The sequence below is a fragment of the Protopterus annectens genome, chromosome 13.part0 (genome assembly GCF_019279795.1).
Source record: "Protopterus annectens isolate FY-2018-M chromosome 13.part0, PAN1.0, whole genome shotgun sequence".
Classification (NCBI taxonomy): domain Eukaryota; kingdom Metazoa; phylum Chordata; order Ceratodontiformes; family Protopteridae; genus Protopterus; species Protopterus annectens.
In genome coordinates this window covers 99465591-99488247 of record NC_056747.1, presented here as the reverse complement: position 1 = coordinate 99488247, position 22657 = coordinate 99465591, and the positions used below count along the sequence as shown (strand labels likewise).

Here is a 22657-nt window from a genome sequence, read left to right as displayed (position 1 = left end):
TCTTTTGAACTGTTGGTAATGGATGATCCCATGTGATATAGACTTCATCATTTACTATGAAGTTGTGTGGCTCATGTTTCCAGTGTTTTTTAAGCTACTTCAATACCATAATGTTTACACAATCCCCAGTGCAACAGTCTTGCCACATTATTATGCCTTTCAGTATGCAGTCCTCCTGCCATTAGCATGTCACAATCAGAAACGAGGTGTGAGACTGTTTCCAATTCTGTTTTACAAAACCTACATTTATCTGTTTCTCCCACGTGTTCAATGGACTTTGTAAATGAACGTGTCCGTAGTCCACTGTCTTGATCAGCCAGTGTTAACCTTTCATCTCTTGGTTTGAATTTGCCTGTCCTTAACCATTCCTGTGTTCATTCCTTCCTGATCAATATGAGGTTTTTCCAGACGTTTTCTATACTTGCAACTATATTTATGCATTTTCCACATTTCTTACCTTCTCATCTGGTCCCTTACCTTATATTCTTTCTTTTGCTTTTTGGCACAGTCAGTTGCCGCCTGATTTTTACCTACTTCTGGTTTGATTTCTGTTTTTGCTTCACATCGATATGCTTCTGCTAGACTAAGCGGGGAAGTTATCTTAGATTTAATCTCCTCATATTTCAAAATGTTCACTCTGTTTGGGTCCTGTGAGGTCCCACAATTGCAGATCTATACATGTAATAAATTTCAAGGAGGCCCGTACCTCCTTAGGAACAGGGAATATATAATCTTGGCATGCACTAATTTTTTATAAATCATTTGGTGAGCATGAAGCATTCTTTTGGTTTTCCTATCTAATCAATCCAACTCATTTTGGGGCCAGTCAGTCACTCCAAAAGTGTATGTTTGGACAGGAAGAGCAAATTGTTTTATAGCTTGGATTTTCTTCCTAGATGTTAGTGCTGTTTTCTGGATTAATTTAAATCTTCTAAGGTATTCCTTACTAAGTTTTATTCACATTTGTTCATGTTGTACTGTTAATCTTTCATCAATTCCCAAATATTTGTACACTCCCTCCTGCTCAAGTTCCTTTATGTCACATTCTTGTCCCAAACTGATGTTTTCTTGGTGCTGCAGTTTTCCTGCTTTAAAGGTTGCTTTTGCACACTTTAGACCAAAAGACCAAATGACATTTTTATATCATCTCCTTTCTGTCTTTCAAGATGTACCAACAACTGGCTTACCACCAGCCATCCCAGAAGACCAAGTCCTAAAAGTGCAGTAAAAAATCTAAAAATGCTGCAACAATGGGTCCTGACAATATTCCTGGACACATCTTAAATAGCATGAAGCTTGATTTAGTTACACCCCTAACACTTTTCAGCCTCTGCCTCCACACAGCTGTACCAAGGCAAATGGAGAACAGCTACAGTCATTTCCCTGTATAATGAAAGACCTTCCACAGATCTATGCAATTACAGATCCATAAGTCTGACCAGCCTCCTATGCAAAACAATGGAATTAATCAGTCAGGACATAGGAAACCTCCAAATACTAGACCTATCTCATTTTGGGTTCATCAAGAGCAGATCATGCTTACTCAATCTAGTGGAGTTTTTGAAAAGTCACCAATGCAATGGATGAAGACAAATGGTACATACCTTGACATGTCTAAAGCTTTTGACACAGTTCCCTACTTGGGCATAACAGAAAAGCTAAATAAACTAGGAATAAACCCCTGTGTCACCCACTGGATTGACAACTGGCTCACAGATGCAGATAATAAAAATAGAGGAAGTTACCTCCACAAGAGACCAGTCACCAGTGGAGTCCCCCAGGGTTCTGTGCTGGAACCTCTTCTTGCTTGGTATCTGCTTTTCTGAAGGAAAGGGCTCTGGCTGACTAAATTTGCAGATGACTGCAAGTTAGGTGCCGTCATTGAATGGATGGAAAAATAGTATAAAAATTTGACATTTGTGAGGAGATGATTAGGTATTTGTGTAAAAAAAGTGGCAAGACAGATTTAGGGCATGGGAGACTTATTATGTTGAATAATACTGATTATACAAGGATGAATATTATGCAACAAGGACTTGCAAAGGTTTTAGGGAAGGACAGAAGGAAGGAAGTTTTCAAATAAAAGGAAGCTCAGATAAAGAAAAGCTTACTATAATTAAAGATGGGATTCACAGTATTTTGTATGAGAGAGAAGGGGGGGGTCATTGTGTGTGATGTGGTTAAACCGATAATAATGAACATAATCTGTTATGGAATATTTTATGGGAATGTGGACTGTGAGAGGAGGTAGTTTTTAAAGTTCAGCATAACGTAGAAGTGTTATACGAGTTGCAGTAAATCGATGGGTATAATTGAGAAAAAGTTCTGATGGGGTGCCTTTTGAGTAGCATTTAATTGCTCTTAGTAATAAATGCAGTAGCAAAGAATGCATTACTTAAATTGAAGAATGGAGAAGTTTTGTACAGAGATGAAGGGGGTATTTCAAAATGAGATCACCGTAACATGGTAATTTTTGTTGAACTGTCGAAGTGCCACAGCAATAATAAGCAATTCAGAAACATAAGAAAATTACATTCAGCAGAAACTGATTAGCAACTCATTTGCACGTGTCTGGACTGAACACTCAACAGACTTGCCAACTGTGTTAATTGCTTCTCCAGCATAGGAACCTACAGACAGACAGACAGGCACACACACACACACACACTGTCACACTTTCAAATTGAGACCAGGAGAGTCACGTGCATACATACACAGCCATATACACTTATATCCCTAGGCACATGCGCGCGCACACACACACACACACACTTGCAGTACTTACACAATACTGTGCTAACATATCCATTGCAACTAGAGATGTCAGTGTGGGTATACCTTCCCTCAGTAGACATCATATTGTATTTAAAATAAATATGAATTTCTGTGAGTATTATAAATGAAGAATAAAGAAGTACAAATGAGTGTAAGACTGTATTTTCTATTATTTGAAATATGAGATGTAAGAAATTATTGTTTAGTAAATTATGGGACAAAGTAGAAATAGAAGAATGAAAGTATGGTTATAATTTTATGGTATAAATTTGATGGCTTTTTTTTTTGGGGATCTCCACAGAGAACCATCAGTTGCTTTAGGCTCCTTTTCTCCTCCAGTGTGTCTACTGGACCCACCCTAACCTCTCCAGCCTAATTCTGCTCCATGTCCAAGAGGTTGCTGTATATAAGGACAGCATCTACTGCTGCAAAGGATGTTTTTTTTTTCTAATATTTTAGCCACCCTGCACATGATCAGTAACAGCCTGTGGACAGGACATGCAATGGGCTTCAGCTGTGTGTATCCCTCTCTTTTGCATGGGTCTCAAGCCAACAGTGTGCCCCACCCACAGTGAGGTCACACCTCATGGTTGTTTCTCTCGACTCCACCAGGAAAATCATATCTGTGAATGTGCCCAAAGTATGTACTTCTGCCCCCCCCCCACAAATATGGACACAATCATCTTCCCTGCCTGTGCCATGAAGCACCCAAGCCCCTATTAGAACTGGGGTCACTTGAGTCACAGTTAATGATTTATCCCTCTATGCCACCAGGTTATGTATATGGAATGTAAATAGTGTCACTGTATGGTTTTATTGTATGGTGATAAAGAATCCCTCCTCTCTTTGGTAAGTGACATGGGATCCTTTATACCCACCTGAGCTACTACCAGCACAGGCAGTTGGGATCTCAGTATAACACCTCTTCGAAAGGATGTCACTCTCAAGAATATAGAACCCCCTTATGCTGCACAACAGTGTAATTAATGGAAAATGAATCCAACAACTTGGAGTGGGAATAGAACCCACAGCCTTCTGATGTTATAACATCAGTGTCAAGTTTAAGACCTGCTGCTGTTAATACTCAGAACAGAGATTATTTTGGCATTTCACATGAAGTATATGACTGTAGCTATCATAAGGTACAAACTGTAGAGAAGTGATGACTGAAAGACAAGTTCTGACCTAGTTTGTTGTCAGCACAGTGTTTGAAACAAGAAGATAGGTATCTTTCACAGTGTGTGTGTGTGTGTGTGTGTGTGTGTGTGTGTGTGTGTGTGTGTGTGTGTGTGTGTGTGTGTGTGTGTGTGTGTGAGTATTTCCTGTTTGATAACTTCAGTATGTAAATGATGTCTCGATTCCATTTAATTTGCATGACACTCTATACCAGTGACTACGTTAACTGGAATTTACATTTTGTAACACACTCACTGCCCCAAGTCATAGTAATAACTTCCTGCTCCTTTGGCTAAGACCACGTGTGTGCAGTAAGAGATTAACCAGTTTTACCTGAATTATGTCAGGAAGATACTGAAGGACCAGAAGTTAGGAAGATGAAGCTTTGTAATATTAGTTTATCTTTGTTTTGTTTTTTTATAAGGCAACGTAACAGCACTAAAGGATGAAGTAACTGCCTTACAGCTCAGCAGCCTTAACCTGACAGAGACGACTGCCATGTTACAAAGTAAGAACATTAATTGTCATACCAACTGCAGAAATTTATATTCAACCAGATCATCTCATCAGTGTATACATATTGGTAGCGGTGGATCTTTAAAATATATATATTTTTCAGTTGAGGAAATCCATACGTCCCTTAGACCATAAAAAATTTTAAAAAGTCAGAATCTGTACATATATATCGATGCTTGACAATTAATACAGCTTTCATTACAAAGCATATGGCACCCTTCGGACATTTTACTCCCATGAATCTGCCATTACAAATGACCTTTCAGTGGTATAGGCAAAATATAAAACTGATAATTAGGAATTTTAATGATGCGAAAGTGATGTTTTGCTTTTTGCACTTTGTTGAGTCAGCTTTTCATAAACAATGCATTTTTTTAGAAAGTACAGGCTAACATAGAGTGCAGATCATAAGTTCATAGGTATATACTATGCTAACAGCCACAGATGCCTTTGTAAGCCTAGCCATGCAACCCAAAAGTGCCCAACAACTTTTTGTGTCTTAGATATTTACATAAGGAGCGTATGTTAGTTGGGACACAATTTACTGACTGCCTGTGTCCATCAGAGACAGGGGTACCCGAACAGGGCTAAAGTTGTGATTTCCCATCCACCGGTCCATATTATGCTTGACTAGGGTTAGGGAGGGAGAATCGAATTTCTCTTAGATACGTATATCCTGTTTACATCACAAGCAAAATTCAGGTCATTAGATGTAGTTCTGATGCTGTTCATTTTGCAGATATGCAAAGAGATTCATCAAAGCTGGATCCAAGGATGGTTTATATGGCAGGCAGAGGTCACCCCCTCAACAGTCTGTAGGATGCAGAGTACAAAGCCAAGGCTTTGAGGTGATCCACGTAGGACATTGCGATTATGCCCTGTGTTCATTTTGTAAGGAACCTTTGCAGACATTCTAGTTGCTGCAAATGTCTGGTCAGAAACATACCAAAGGGGGGGCCATTATACTCAATGATAGGTCTAATGATACAGTGGCAGGATGACCGCCCTAGACCTATATGCCATCTCTCTAGTTATAAGTTGAGCAGCATAGAATAATTTCTTAACTATCTGGACACATGATGGTCAAAGACTAGGTTGCTATTTACAGGAGCACCGAAATCCCTGCCTACTGGACCGGGTCAATTCTTAGGGATGTTTTGTCGATGGTGTAGGTTTTGGGCCAGTTGCCTTCCCATAAGGTACTATTATGCATTTCTTGGCACTGAGGTTTTAAGCTGTAGCTTTGACACCAGTCATTTGTCTGTGTTAGACACTTTTTTTAAGAGGTTTGCCTTTGGAGGATTCTATGACTGCTCCTGTCTTGCAATAATCTGCAAACTCAGTTAGCCAGAGGCCCTCGATATTGGCCTTGACTTCTGAGAAGTATATGTCAAAGATAAGCAGGCCCAGCACAGAGCACAGGATGACTGTGCTGGTCTTGTGGAGTGGGTTTCTCCAACCTAACTGCCTGGGTCCTATATGTGAGCTAGATGGCTATCCAGCATGTTATATAAGGGTTTATGCCCAATTCTTTATGTTAGTTTATAATGCCTAAGCATGGTATTGTGTCAAATGCCTTAGCCAGGTTGAGATAGGCAATATCCACCATTTTACCCTCATCCATTGTTTTGTTGACCTTCTCAAAGAGGTCACCAGGTTTAGTAGACATGACCTGCCCTTGACAAAACCAAACTTGGTTTGGTTCAGTGTCTGAAGGTTTCCTATATTTCTGTTGATCATTTCCATGATAATTAGTTCCATGGCTTTGCATATGAGACTAGTCAGACTATGTGGTCTTCAAGTCTTTGTCGAAGAGATGTCAACTAATTTCCTTAGATTTATTTCTTGCTTCTTCTGTTCAGTTCTTGTTTTGGTAGTACTGCTGAAAGATAAATGTGTATCTTGCATGCACATGTTTGATTCTTTTACTCCTTTCTCTTTCAAACTGCATCATCAGCTCTTTTTATCTGTCTAGTGTCTGTATGTCATTGCTGAAAGCAAGCAATTGTGAATAAGTGCATCCTAGTCAACCAAAATAAATGGGAAACATCAGCAATTTCCCTGCTGGTGAAACAGACTCCATTTACCATTATTCACTGTAAACCATGCAACCTTCTCTTAAATCCATACTCAGGATATTCACAGACACTTTGTTTCTAAACAAAGAAATAATTCTGTTTATCTGCACAGTGCAAGTCTTTTGCCTTTTTTGGCAGTTATTCTTTTCACGTCTGATTATAAATCTGTTGATTAATAAATAATAAACAAAGCGGCTTTTTATGATATGAGCTGTTTAGTTTAAACAAGATTACTGTGGTGTCACTGAAGGCCAGTAATCAGCACCAGTTCACTCTACTTCCAGCTCCTAAAAGAGCATGCTGGATTTATAAGGCAAATAGGGAAACACAGGATTTTTACAGTGACTTTAAGCCAGTCTTTTCCCCCATATACATCTCAGGCTAGATGCTACTTTACCATTCAACAAATGATCAAAACTGCTGGACACACATGACAGAAAAACATTTAGTAACCTTGACATATTTGACCCGCACAGTTATTTATCAAAGCACCACCTTGGTTCAAGTAGATCAGATCCTGTAGAAACTACCTGATTCTGCTGATAAGATGGAAAGAACTTAGTGTCACAGCTGATAAAATTGAGATTCCACATACTTAAATGCTTATATTTGATGTTGGAGTTGCTTCTTCTAGGTCAGTCATGTCCAAAATAGGAGTAATATAGGTCTGAAACGTATCCAAAGGGCATCATATGCCATTCATCAGTCACTTATAATTTTCAGTCAGACAGATGATGCTGTGATAACTGACTTAGAAAAGAAAGGAAAAACAAGATAATCTTTATAAAAGACATGTAATTGTCCCAACTACTTAGTTTCAGATAAATTGCCCTACAAGTAATAGACCATTTATTAGAGAAATACTCCACCTATCCAGCAGACTCATTGTCAGAAGCAATATAGAGGAAGGTGGTCCCCACCAGCTAATGGGTCAGAAGGAAAGGATAACTACAGAGAGAAACATCCAAATTCTGTTTCATCCTTGATGCACATAGCATGCAGGTTTCAGTGACACATCTGTCTGGCATGAAGCTACAGTCAAGAGATGGCCTCTCTCCCTAGCTGTTTCTGGTTTACAAAAGTGGCAATACTTCAAAAGCGGTGCTACATTTGACAGAGCTGAACACATTTCTTTTAAGAAATGCAGGATGGTAACATTAAAGGGCTGTGTGGTAGAGCTGCTTTTACTTGTTCATATTTTGTAGCCATGTTCCTGTCAATCCTCACCGCTATGACTATGCCTGTTTGTTCCCCATTACTTGGACAAAAGCCAGTCATGGTGCAGCTGGCATCCAGGCAGCCATGATGGATTTCCTGTTTTCTGATTCTATGTCAAAGGTTAAAATGCACACTTACAGAGACAAAGGCTTGTAATTCCTTCCACTTTAAGCATTCCTTTTCTCCAACATAGTCCATGAAGAATGCCACTTGGATGCACCTTAGCTGAGTCAAGTGCACACCCCTAACGCATATGCTACATGCTGTGCCCCTCTGTTGTCCTCAGTAGGCATTTCAACTGGTCAGATCACCTCCTCACTCAGGATGGGTGAGTTGGCCTCGTCCATTCCCTCTATCCACATTTGTCATTTAATTTAATGTTCAGGTCACTACATGGTACCAGGTCATTTGGGTCATACACTTCACCCATTTGTACCACAGACCAGGCCCCATCCCTGCCATGCATCTAAGAACGGTTCTACATGGTAGCATAAGATGTGGAATATGCATGTCCCAGTAAGGCCATTCCCCAAACCTTTCTCCATTTTCGGATAAATCATCATCTTTCAACTACACCTGTGCCATAGAGGGTATCTACAGCCTCCAGAAATTTACTAAATATTTAGCTCCAGTGTTGCACGTCTTAAGAATCAAGATGACATATTTTCTTAATTGGATAAACACCTAGTCAACTCCAGGGGAGTGTTACTGCAACAAGTGATAATTTCACTTATATTAGTCCATAACACCATTATGAAATCATTCCTGAACCTTAACTCTAGTGACCCCTCTGCAGGGCTATCACATTCCTTGCCTGTATGAAAGTCATTCTTCCTCAAGAGAAATAGTTGGTAATTTAAAATACGATGGTAGATTTTTACCCAGGGCAGTTCTTAGAGCTCAAGATGAATGCCGTCTTACATTCTCCTGGACTTCCAGAAATAAGAACTAATATTCTTATTCACTAGAAATGCTACAGGTGATCCACTGTGGCGACCCCTAACCAGGAAAAGCTGAAAGAAGACGACGACTAGCAATGCTCCACTTCTTCCCCCTTCTGTAAAGAAATAATCTAAACAACCTATCCAAAGGATGCCATACCTCCTGTGACATTACCTCAGAAGCTGACAACTGATTCTTCAGACTATGTTTGGGGAATCCATGTCAGCAATCATTCTAAGCAAGGTAACATCTCTTGTCACACCACCTTTAAAGAGGTGAATGCAGCTTACCAAACCTTGACAATTTTTCAGGAGGGTTTCCATCTGTGTCACTTTTAAATAACTACAGATTCATCACAGTAATATTGTATGTTAACATGGAATGGGAAAGGGAGAGCTTTCCAATTTCACAAAGATGAATTTTCGATTACCACACAGCAGTACATCTCCCATGTTTACAGAGGCAACTAGCAGATTCTCTTATTATCCAAATAACTTCGGCAGTAGTAACTAGGATATACATTTTTTTTGACGTCTCACAAAGTTTAGAAGGTGACCTCTTTTTGACTTACTACTGCAGCGACCTCCAAACCCTTGCCCTGCTTCCTCAATAGTCAGTTTGGAAAACGTACACTTTTCATGTGCTCATAGGTTGGTACTAGGCTATCGGCCCTAGGGCCTATACAAGCCAAGCCATAACAATTCCCTGGCTATTACTTCCCTGGTCCCCTGTCTAACAGAGTGATTGACGTGATCCCTGTGGTGAATTTCCTATCTCCCATCTAATCGTCAAGGTTTTTTTAAAAGAGTGCCAAAGAGGCGCTCAGCTTGACATGTATGGGCAGTCTATTCCAGAGTATGGGGATTCTCTGGGTCAGGAACCTATCTTTTCAGCATGTTATGTTTATTGTGATGACCAGGTTTAGATCCCTGGAGTGTGAGGCTCTGAGGGATTGGGATTTATTTAAGTGTAGCATGTCTAACAGCTGTGGGTTTGACATGGCCTTGTGTGTTAAATAGAGATCGCCTCTGAGCAGGCGATATGCGACAGAGTATAGCTGGAGTTTTTTAGACGGTCAGCATAGGGCATCTGCTTTAGGCTTGTGATTCTTTTACTGAGGTATTTCTGTGGCCTTTCCAGTTGTTGCAGATGTCTTGTGAGGTACATACCAAATGGGGCATTGTACTCTATAATGGATCTAAAGAGGGATGAGTACAGTGGGACAATGACCTCCTTTTTTCTGGATGAAACACCCTTAATGTTGAGGTGTGCCACATAGAAGGATTTCCTGACTGTTGTAGTGATGTGGTTATCAAAGGTGAGACCACTGTCCACTTGTGTCCCTATGTCCCTTATCACACTTTCGGTGTTTATTGTACTGCCACTTGTGTGGTAATTCATGGGTACATGTTTTTTTCCCAAAGGGGATAACTATACATTTTTTGGCATTGAGCTTGAGCCCATGGCTCTGGCACCAAGCATCTGTTTCTGTAAGGCCCTTTTGTAGAATATCCACATCATTTGGGGATTCAATAATGGCTCCCAGTTTGCAGTCATCTGCGAACTTTGTTAGCCAGAGTCCCTTAGTACTGGCCTGCACATCGGAGAAGTAGATGCCAAACAAGAGCAGTAGCAACCCATCAAGTGACATAGGGATTAATGCCCAGCTTAGTAAGTTTATCTATGATTCCAGAGTGGGGGATGGTGTCAAAGGCCTTGGTGAGGTCGAGATAGGTTGTGTGGACCACCTTGCCCTCATCCACAGCTCTGGATACTGATACGAAGAAGTCAGTCAGGTTGAGGAGACAAGATCGGCCCTTTACAAAACCAAACTGGGTGGGGTCCAGTGTTTGAAGGTTGCCAATGTCTTTGTTTATAAGTTCCATGATAATGCGTTCCATGGCTTTGCAGATCAGGCTCGTCAGACTGATGGTATGATACTTCCCAGGATCCAAGGTGGATCCCCCCTTGTGGAGTGGGATAACAGAAGCTGTGCACCACTCATTGGGCACGAAGCCTGAGGTGAGGCTATGATTAAACATGACACTTAGGTGAGGTGCCAGGTCATTTTGTAGTTCATGTAGTACATAGCCTGGGATGTCGTCTGGTCCCATGGATGCTGTATTCTTAGCTTTAGAGAGTGCGTTTTTTTACCTGTGTGGCCATGATTACCGGAATTTGGCAATCTTTTGGTATTGAGATGGGCTGTTTAGGGGGTGAAAGGGGGGTGAAGTTGACACTGAATCGATATGCCAGGATATTGGCAATATCCTTGGGTTCAGTATATTTAATGCCATTCTGTTGTAGCTCAGAACAGATCTGAGCATTGCTATTTAGATTCTTGACATAACTATAGATTGCCTTGTGGTTGTTCTTGGAATCTTTGGCAATTTTATTTTCGTAACTAGCTTTGGAAGATTTTTTGAGGGATCTCAGCTTCTTACTGAGGCTGGTAAGGAAGTATTTTGCATCCTGGGATTTTCCTCTTTTCTGCAACAGATGTTCTTTGTGTTTCACTGTTGCAGTCATTACATTTGGGTTATCTGCTTGCAGTAGCCCTCAGTCGGCCTGATTAACAAAGTCTTGGGTCCTGCATGAGTTGCTGCCCCTTCTTCCATGACGTCAGGTCATCAGGAGTATAAAACATGCAGCTGACACCATTACATCAGTCTTTCTTGCCGTGTAGTGCCCGAAGCAGAAGCAGTTCGCAAGTGCCTGTCGGCCGATTCCTGAAATTTTCGTTTTCGAGTTGCAGAACCGAAGTCTTCAACCTAAAGCTAAGTATCCCGCTGGGGAAACTTTCTTGCTCCTTACTGATATCAGTAAAAGTTAATAATTGTATTACATATGGGAAGCAAATAACTCATAAAGATTTTCATTCGTACTGTATTCCTTGCCTAGGCCCTGACCATGACATACCTTGCTGTCAGTTTTGTGCTTTATTTAATCAGCGCACTATCCGTCGTCAGTATATTTTACCTGTAAATATTTCGGTTCTTGGTTTAAATATCCAGAAATGTTGTCAGTTAGCCATTCGACTACCGGGATTCCAAACAAACGCAAAGATAAAGACAGAGACAGGCCACTGAGGTCCAAGACTGCCAACGACGCTTCTCCTAAGCCAGTTGCCAGTTCGCTGGTACTCAGTGAGGTGCTTTTGCAGCCCTGGATACCCACTACTTCTGATTCGCAGGCCTCTACTGAGACCCATTTGGAGTCCGGTATGCCACAAGATGCATCAACTATGGAACCAGCGGATGTCTCTACCTTGGATGGGTCTGGAGCCGCTCTACAGGCACTGGCTTCTGAAGGTGTATTCAGGCCTACGGACTTGCATATTAAACCGATGCCTCCTTCTTCATTTAAGCCTAAATCTCAAACCGTGCCTAAAAAAACAACTCCCAGGCCGCATGCTCAGGCCTCTATGCCTTAAAAGCAAATGATAAGAATGGCTGAAGATCTTATAACTCTAATCAGGGAAGCCAACCACCCCCTTCTAAGAGACCTAGGACTGAAGTTGTTTATGACTCTTGTGACCAGGATTCTGATTTTTCTGATTCTTCTGATTATCTGGATTTGCCCTTATCTATTTATGAGGATTCTGATGCAGAGGACTCTATTCCCTCTGCTTCCCCTCCAGAGGATTTTTCTTTTGGGGAATCCTTACATACTCTAAGGGAGCATTTCCACTGGGAAAGCCAGGATTTTTCTGATTCAAAAAAGATGCTTAGGGATTTCTTACTCCTGCCTCAGCATAGGCCTTTAGCTATTCCTCCTGTACTAGACATGGTTAATGATGCTTTTTCGGAATCTAGTTTGGCCCCTGATTCTTTGCCTACTGCTCCCAGAAAACCTGACAGATATTACAGGGTTCCTGAGTCACACTAGTTCCTTTTTAAAAATCCTATTGCGGATCCAGAGACTATTTCACAGGGACCCAAGGGCATTAAGGCTTCTACTGCTAAAAATCCTACCCCTTCTGATAGAGACTCCAGGGCATTGGATAGATGGGGTAAGAAGGTTTACACTTCTGCAACCTTGGCCATTAGGGCTTTAAGCTGCCAGTTTCATATGTTAAAGTATCAGCAACATGTTATTGGATTGCTTAACCAGAAAATGGTGTTGATTCCTGACTGTGCGGAAAATAAAGAATTACAGGATTTAATGTATTCTGCTGAACAGGTTGGAAAACATACTTTGCGGTGTGGATTTGATTCATTAGAGGCCTCTTGCAGGGCTGCTGTTACTGGGTCTGTGCTCAGAAGGCATGCTTGGCTTAAGGAGCAATCTTTGCCTGATCATGTTAAAGCTAAATTGTTGGATGCTCTCTTAAATCAGGACCACCTGTTTGGCAACAAGGCTGAGGAAGTTCTTAAAAAGATGGAAGATAAAGCTAAATCTATGCAAACTGTTAAAAATTTCTTACAAGTTCAGCCTCCTAGATTTAGTAAGCACTGGCCCTCTAAGAATTGGTCCTTTCCAGCCCCTTCCAGGTCTTCTCAAGCCAAACCCGGACACAGCAGAAACCCCAGGTTTCAGGCCCAGGGACACACAAAACTAAGCAGTGGGGGGTTTCCACACCCAACCCAGGGAGTAGCAAGACTCCCCCTATGGTAAACTGTCTCAATGACTTGCTTTTAAAACTTCCAAGCACTTCCCAACTGAATGCTCCTTTAGGCGGAAAGATTGGTATGCAGGCCAAAAACTGGGAACTCATTACCCAGGACAAATGGGTTTTAAATATAGTGTCCCAAGGATACAGATTTCACTTTCACACCTTACCAACACTGAGCGGGTGGCCATATCTACCCCCAAATCAGTGGGCAGAGGCCCAAAATCAAGTACTCTCTCTCTTAAGCATGGGGGCTATTCACTTGGTACCACAAGAGGAAAAGGGACAAGGTTTCTATTAGAGACATTTTTTGGTACCCAGAAAAGGCAATACATGGCGTCCTATCCTGGACCTTTCTACTCTAAATACCTTTCTGGTTATTCCAAAATTCAAGATGCTGACTCTTCACCAGCTGCTTCCTATGCTAGACAAAGATGCATGGTTGGCAACACTGGACTTAAAAGAAGCATACCTGCACATCCCTATCAGGGAGTCTTGCAGAAGATACCTACACTTCAAAGCAGGCTACATGCACTGTCAGCTCTCTGCACTGCCCTTTGGCTTATCTACTGCACCCAGGGTATTCACAAAATACCTAGCTCCAGTCATTGCATTTTGCAGGCAAAGAAATATTCAAATATACCCATACCTGGACGATTGTCTAATTCAGGCAGAAAGCCAGGACATACTTTTGAATCATCTGGCCTTTGTTCAAAGGGTACGGACTTGTCTGGGGTACACCATAAACGAAAATAAATTACAACTGGTACCCTGTCAACAAATTATATTCCTGGGAGCAAGCTTGAATACAACTTCCCAGATGGCTTTCCTCACGCCAGAGAAACGGATTCTTTTGACAACCTTCTTCAAACAAGTGGCCACAAAAACCCAGTTATCTGCAAGGCAAATACTGCAAGCCTTGGGGTTCATGGCCTCCTGCATTCTTCTAATTCCATATGCAAGGCTGCATATGAGGAAACTGCAACGGTATCTCAAAAGCCTATGGTGTCAACATTCACAGGCTCTAGAAGCAATGATTCCTATCATACTTTGCCTACGCTTAGAGTTCCTTTGGCGGGCAGAGGCTTGCCACCAAAACAGGGGACTACCATTCATACTACCCCCTGCCGTCCAAACCTTGACAACAGACTCATCAGACTATGTATGGGGGGGGCTCACCTGGCAGGGAAGTGCATTCAGGGCAAATGGAACCCATGTCAAATGCACCTACACATAAATCAAAAGGAAATGTTAGCTGTACAGAATGCTCTGTCAGCCTTCAAGGACCACATTCTTCCAGGACAACTAATGGTAAAGACGGACAACACCATGGTCATGTGGTACATAAACAAGCAGGGGGGTTACACACTCTTACCCCCTCTGCAGACTAGCCATGGCATTGTGGAACACAACCTTGAGCTATCAAGTGAATCTATAAGCTCAGTTCTTGCTAGGAAAACTAAATACACTGATAGATGGACTAAGCAGAAACCTCATGGTCCCACACGAGTGGAAACTGGAACCAAGGATTTTCAACATGTTGACAAGCAAATGGGGGATATAGACCTGTTTGCCTCCCCCAGAATCATCAATTTCACAAATTTTGCACAAGGATTCCCCACAAACTAGCTTGGAAACTGGATGATCTATCCTTCAGTTGGAAAAACCTATCAGTTTAAGCCTTTCCTCCTCTGCCTCTGCTCTCCAAGGTACTACTAAAAGTCAAACAGGATAAGCCAAGGATGATCTTAATTGCACCAGACTGGCCACGCTAACACTGGTACCCCCTCCTGCGCAGTGTGTTACACTGGGCAGGAGAACCAGATTCTGCACCCTCAGCTGTAAACCCTGAACCTAGCAGCCTGGCTAATTACCTAATCTCTCCTTTACCACCCCTCAGTAAATCAGTGATGGATATAATTTTAGAGGCTTGGACGCCTAGTACCAGAAAATCTTATGCTGCAAAATGGAAAATATGTTGTACCTGGAACCAGTCTCAAGGGATGAGCACAGCAGTGCCAAGTTTACCTCAGATTCTACAATATTTGACTGAGATGCTTATTTCAGCTCATTATAGCACAGAGCCTCCCCTCTTTTCTCACCCACTGCTCAAGCAGTTCCTCAGAGGGGCCAAAAATGTAAGGCCACCCAGGAGAGCTCCAACTCCAGCATGGGACCTTAACTTTGTCTTGGAGAAACTCACTCTTCCTCCTTTCGAGCCAGCTGCTACTGCAGATTTAAAATTCCTTTCCTGGAAAACAGCTTTCCTATTAGCAATCACTTCTGCAGGAAGGGTATCTGAATTACAGGCTCTTATGGCAGTGGAGCCTTTCAGCAACTTTCATGCGGACAGGGTGTCCCTCGAACCAATCTCTCCTTCATGCTCAAGGTGGTATCCAGTGTGGCTCTTAATCAGTCCATTCATTTGCCTGCCTTCTTTCCTAACCCACAGAACAAAGGGGAACGGATACTGCACTCCTTAGATGTGCACAGACAAATTAGATTCTACTTGGACAGGACTAAACCTCAAAGGAAATCTGAACAACTGCTGGTGGCATTTGCTGCAGGGACAGGGGGGAAAGCTATTTCAAAGCAAACCATTTCAAAATTGGTAGGCCACTGCATTCATTTCTGCTATAAGCACCATGGAAAACCTATCCCACATGGCATCAGACCCCATTCAACCAGGGCTGCATCTACCTCTACAGCCTTTCACAGGGGCATCCTAGAGGCTGTTATCTGGAGTTCTGTACATACTTTCACCGAGCATTATCATTTGCCAGTTTTCTCTAAATCCAGAGCTGGTTTTGCCTCTGCAGTCTTGCAGGGCCTTATAGCTGGTCCTAATTCTATTTAAATTCCTCCTCTCAACCTTAACTTTGGGAATCTACCCAAATGTAATGACTGCAACAGTGAAACACGAAGAACATAGTACAGTGGTGTACACTTACCATAAATGTAGATGTTCGAGTGTATTCACTATTGCAGTCCTGGTTACCCTCCAGCCCCCTTTCTTCTTTTGGTTATACCTCTACTCTCACTTACTATGCTCAAAAAGCTTTTTGGTGTATTTGCTTTTTTGTTGGAGGTATATCCTTATGTTATAGATTTAATTGCTTCCCATTAGAGGGGCACCTGACATCTGGGGCAAGAAAAACTGATGTAATGGCATCGGCTTCATGTTTTATACCCCTGACGACCTGACATCATGGAAGAAGGGACAGCAACCGACGCAGGACCCAAGACTTTGTTAATCAGGCCAACTGAGGGCTACTGCAAGCAGATAACCCAAATGTAATGTCTGCAACAGTGAATACATTCAAACATCTACATTTATGGTAAGTGTACACAACTGTACTTTTCTTCCTTCTGTTGTATAGTTTGTTTATGGTAGGGGACCACCAGATTGGCTTCTTTTTTTTTTTGGAGACCACCATCTTGGTTCTATTTGGAATGGCACGATTCATGCATGAGTGGATGTGCTCGTACAGTGCCTTAGTGTCTGACTGAAATCCTTTTTTGCCCTTCCTCCACAATCATTAATTTGGGAACTAGTACTCAAAACAAAATACAGAGGCAAGTTCAGTTTCTTAGCTTCCTTTTAGCCAAGTTATTTGTTATTTCTTATGAAATTCTATTTGACTCTTACTTCATAACCCTTGACCCTACAGAAGTTCTTATTAATTCAACAAAAGATCAAAAGTACTGCATCCAGTTTGAAGATAGTGGATCCCTCAACCTCTGGATAAATAAATGCTTCCACCAAAGTTCTAAACATCCTAAATGAAGCCAGGGGATCTACTGCAAGAAAACCTTACATACGAAAATGGAGCAGATTTCTCTTGGACTGCCCAAAATGCTAAACTGTTTCACTGTTCAAACCCAAGCAAATTAAATTATCTAAACCATCTACTTTAATCAAATTCAGCATATTCCATCAAGTGCGCATATATGGACCTTCCGTTTATGTACCAACTTTCCACGGATAGCAGCTAACTCAACTATTCAGACTTTTCTAAAGTACATTCTGCATTTAACACTTCATAGAACGTAGATCATTCTTCCCCAGGATTTGAGTTTCATGATGAAAAAAAAGCTGAATGTATCTTTATTCACAGTGACGGCTAAGTACTTTTCATTGAAAACAGTCTTTCGGGCTACAGTAACCCCAAGGGGAAGAATTCCATGTTACAAGCTCTCTTGTGCAAGGCATCCTCCACTGTCTTTTATAATGAATAAGTGTGTATGAAGACAAATCCGTCTTTCATATTCAGAGTTTTCTCAGCAGTCTCTTTTAACCCATGTGTTCTGCCCTAGTTATTTGTACATAGTACCAAACTAAAGAGCAACCCTGCTTCATATGCTGGGCTTGCAAAAACACCTCCAAGATACTACACTAGAAGAACAGATTGACTTTTTGTGTAAGAAATGGGGAGAAGGCCTGCTTCAAACTATACAAGCCTTCACAACAGACCTTTGCAAAACCCCATCAAGGCACATTCCATTACAGCAGCAGTAATCTCATGACTATATAAAGGCTCCTGTAAAAGATGCTGTAGAACCTGCCTCAGGAGTTACAGGTCACAACTTCACCAAATACGTAGAACCTGCCTCAGGAGTTACAGGTCACAACTTCACCAAATACGTAGAACCTGCCTCAGGAGTTACAGGTCACAACTTCACCAAATACATAGAACCTGCCTCAGGAGTTACAGGTCACAACTTCACCAAATACGTAGAACCTGCCTCAGGAGTTACAGGTCACAACTTCACCAAATACGTAGAACCTGCCTCAGGAGTTACAGGTCACAACTTCACCAAATACGTAGAACCTGCCTCAGGAGTTACAGGTCACAACTTCACCAAATACGTAGAACCTGCCTCAGGAGTTACAGGTCACAACTTCACCAAATACGTAGAACCTGCCTCAGGAGTTACAGGTCACAACTTCACCAAATACGTAGAACCTGCCTCAGGAGTTACAGGTCACAACTTCACCAAATACGTAGAACCTGCCTCAGGAGTTACAGGTCACAACTTCACCAAATACGTAGAACCTGCCTCAGGAGTTACAGGTCACAACTTCACCAAATACGTAGAACCTGCCTCAGGAGTTACAGGTCACAACTTCACCAAATACGCAGTTGTAGGCACAGACTGATGGTGGCATACGTTTTGGCATAGCTGTATTGCACATGATTTTGTAAGTTGTCCACACACTAAAGATAACCACAAACTGCTGGGTCTTCTAAAAATTATAAGCTTTCTGTAAAAGTGCCTCTCCCTAAAAAAGATAGTACATTCATGTAAGACACTCACCATAATACTGTCAAATGCTGGCTGTTGTCGCGCTAATATTCAAGACACATTCAAGATACCAAACCAGTCAAACATTTCCACTTTAATAAAAATAAAAAATAAAATCTACATATTAAGCACTTTTGTCCAGCCAAATAGGACGTCATCAGAATATAACTTTCACAACCACTCCTTCCTTCCTTTTATATACATGTACAACTTATCAAATCAGTACTTAAGTTAAAATTAATTAAAAAACAATTGCAACTAGTTAAAAAAAAAATTCACATTTACTTGCACTATTATAACAATACTGTATAAAGTACAGCCTTTATTAAAGGTTCACACTAAGTTTAGTTCTTGATAACTGAACATCAGATTAACTCATTAGCCTTAAAATTTAACCAAAGCTGAATACTAATTTACTCATTTAACCCTGGGGGTAAGAGGCTTGAAATTTCAGCTGCCATTTCATTTCTTTGACTTCTAAAATCGTCCTCATATACCACCCCCCCCCCGGGTTAATACTAATGATATCTAGTATCGCAAACGTAAACATAGATAACTGGGGGCAATTTTTTGTGTGCTTGTACAGAGCACTTGTTTCATTTTCCATTTCAATATCGTATTCACTTACAAAAACACCTCTCAGTCTTACCCACATAATATCCTGAACATCCCAAACCCTTTCCCTAATAGTGGTACATATTTAATAAATTTATATCATAGGTTCCTGGACGATGTGTTTATATTGTGAAAAGGAACAGAAAGTGAGATAAATTTTTTTTAAACTATTTAAACAGCACCAGCAATTTTTTGAGTTTTACTTACAAGTTTAACAAATAAAAAAATAATTATTTAGACACACTTACTACCAAAACAGACACTGGCTTTAAATCTATGATTTATAGGAAGCCCACAACTAGTATTTCTTATTTTGAGTGTGGAAGTTGTCACCCTGAGTCACAAAAGAGGAACATTGTGAAAGGACAGTGTGTGAGAGTTGCCCGTATGACACTTGGGACTTGGGAGATTTAACCAAAGAATTAGATAAAGTGGAGGAAATGTTTGTGGTAAGGCACTACACCCCAACTTTGGTAAAAAAAATTTGAAATTATGTACAATCTCAGTGGGGGATAAAATATGTACCACTATTAGGGAAAGGGTAACCAACAATTAATGGTGAAAACAGCAATGAGGAATTTAAAAGAGCTTTGGTTTTAGAATGTGGGCCACAAACTGATGACAAAGAAAATTATAAAGTCAGGATGTTATATGGCAATAGTCTATTGAGAAATATATCAGTTATTAGGGAACAGCCCCATTTTAGCTATAAAACAGGACATAATTTAAAAGCTTACTTTGAAGGGGGCCGAAATAAACAGGCCAGGGGTGGCCAAGGCATAAAGGGAACTAGGAAATCTGGGAGATGTGCCCAATGTTCATATATTTTAGAAGATGACAATTTAAGGTTAGACAATTTACGTTCAGTTATCTATGTTTAAGTTTGCTATACTCGATATCATTAGTATTAACCCGGGGGGGGGATATGAGGATGATTTTAGAAGTCAAAGAAATGAAATGGCAGTTGAAATTACAAGCTTCTTAGCCCCCAGGGTTAAATGAGGAACGTAGTATTCAGCCCTATTCAATCTGGATTCTGAGGAAGTTTCCATTAGAGAGACGAAAGCGCTCAATAAACAGTATTTTTAAGTGGATCTGGACCTCGGTTCTTTTTTCTGTAGATTCTTTACATAACTGTAGAATTCTTGTGGTTGTCTTTACTATCTGCTGCAATTCTGTTTTCAAAGCTAGCTTTAGAGGATTTGATGAGGGATCTCAACTTTTTGTTGAGGCTGGTAAGGGTTTTTTTCCAGTCTTGGGCAGTGGCGGCTGGTGACTTCAAATCACAGGGGGGCTGCAGGAGATGCTGAATGGGCGGGGTCAAATGGAAGGGGTGTGGTCAACCATAAAGGGGAGGAGCTATGCACAAAACCACAAAAAAACTAACTTTAATTAAATACGCTGCCCTGGGTGGCAAACCATCATTATGAAAGTCCAATCAAGACAAAAATAAGTGTAGAAGAATAAAAATATTTCAATGCATTGGCTGCATGACAGCTTACTTAATATCTAGATGGAAACAAAAGGTTGTGAGGCATGAAAAAATAAATTACTTTTTAAATACATTACTGGAATGCCAGTCAAAATCAAGTATAAGAAAAACCAGAAGCACTCAACTCAAACCACTTCTCCTTGCACTGCAGTTCTAATTATAATATATTCAGCTTTATTAAAGTACCAAGCAACATGCTGAAAGTAGAAATCTATGTGATGCCCCCACTTGTAAAAATGTTTCTTATCCAAAAAGACCTGCTGCCTGACAACTTGTTTCATGGGAAAACATGATAAAAGTAAAAATGAAAAGCAAACAAGAAACAAGCTCAAGATACATTGCTTAAAGGATTACTGTACAGGTTATGGACCACACATGATTGGCATTCTGTTTAGTTTACGGGTAAAGCCTGTAGAGATGACTGGAAGTCTCCAACAAGTGTAATGAGCTTTTTAAAATAATGGAATCCTGTCCTTTAATACCCAAGGCTTATACATTATCTAGTCAAGTATTCTCTGCATGGCAACAACAGAAAGGCTTTCAATGTTGGCAATTCTTTAACAGTATGCTTATTAAAGCTTACTTGCATCTTACGATGTCAGACAAGCTTACCTTATGGTCATTAAAGCATTGCTACTTAAACACAGAGCAACTGGCACTTTGAGTAATAAGCATAAATCAACAGTACAAAAATATGACAGAAACCAGACCATTCTGCAAAATCAAGGACAGATGAAAAGCCACTGTAGTACTTATGCAGTGTGTCCTTCCCCATCCAAGGTAGATACAACTACTCCTTGCCTTGCTTGGACACATCCAGAGTCACTACATGGGGGAGTGGGGTGCAACAAGCATGTCACAATTTGAAATCTCTCTGGCTGACTGGGATGGCCCTGACACATTTGTCATACCTCTCAACTTCAAGAGCAAGAAATCTGGACAAAGCCATACACAGAAGTGGGACAAAGGCACAACAATAAGGACAATTTTTAAATATTGCTCTAATAAACTTAGAAAGATAATAGAATAGGTCTTGCATTAGTATGAATTTTCTGAAGGGTATAAAATCTGAAACTCAAATGTCTGTCATTTTCTAACTTCAGTCTTTAGTGATTTGTCACTAATTTGCCAAAAACACAATTTTATGAAAAATGGACCAAAATGTGATGCAAAATATAAAATAGACACACAATACAGCTTCTACCTGTCAAAGAAGGGACACTTTAATATTAGTACTGCTACCTTGAGCAGCTGACAAAATAAAAGAATCTACATGCATTTCAAGTAATCTATAACTTTGATTATTACAGTTATTTCTTAATTGTAAACCCTCCATGTTTTCTTCCAAAATTGCTATTTTATGGAGGGATTATTAGGGGAAGAGCAACATTTTGAGCCAAAATTGGGGACAGTTGAGAGGTTGGCTATGCCTAATTCTATAAAGCAATTTATTTGCATGTACCTCTCAACCTGTTAATGCAGTAAATCTGAACAAGGCCAAATATATTGGGGCACATATAAACAGTACTAAAATTGCTCTTGTATAAATTGAGACAGTTGATAGAGCTCTTACTTTAACATGCATTTTATGAAGGTTATGAAGTCTGAAACTTATTATTTAGTGACTTCTGGCAAATCATTTAGGAATTAAAACTACAAATTTTATGAACAACAAACCAAAAATAAGAAGCAAAATCTATTCATTCTTTGAAAATCTGGACAGTTGGGAGGTATAGTTCAGCTGGGCCTGTCTGAGTTTGCTGCCCTTCCCCTGACAAAATAATGGTTGAACTGGAGCCTCTGCAGCCATTCCAATTAACCATTACTTGGCTATTTCACTCCATTTACCATAAACACTAATGTGCATACTGCTTTACTTCAATGATTGGACTTCATTTGAAAGTTTTATTTTGTATTTTACAGCAC

At 40.6% G+C, this 22657-nt stretch overlaps 1 protein-coding gene across 3 annotated transcripts in view; it reads left to right on the top strand.

The window, feature by feature from the left end:
- The window catches only part of LOC122817622, a 357468-nt gene that overhangs the window by 141655 nt on the left and 193156 nt on the right, over positions 1-22657 (top strand). For 2 of the 3 annotated variants that reach the window (XM_044090670.1, XM_044090671.1), the window contains one exon: positions 4376-4459. The exons of the other annotated variant lie outside the window; for it this stretch is intronic. In XM_044090670.1, coding sequence (XP_043946605.1) covers positions 4376-4459 — 84 coding nt within the window. The remainder of the gene's footprint in view (positions 1-4375; positions 4460-22657) is intronic. 3 annotated transcript variants of the gene reach the window in all.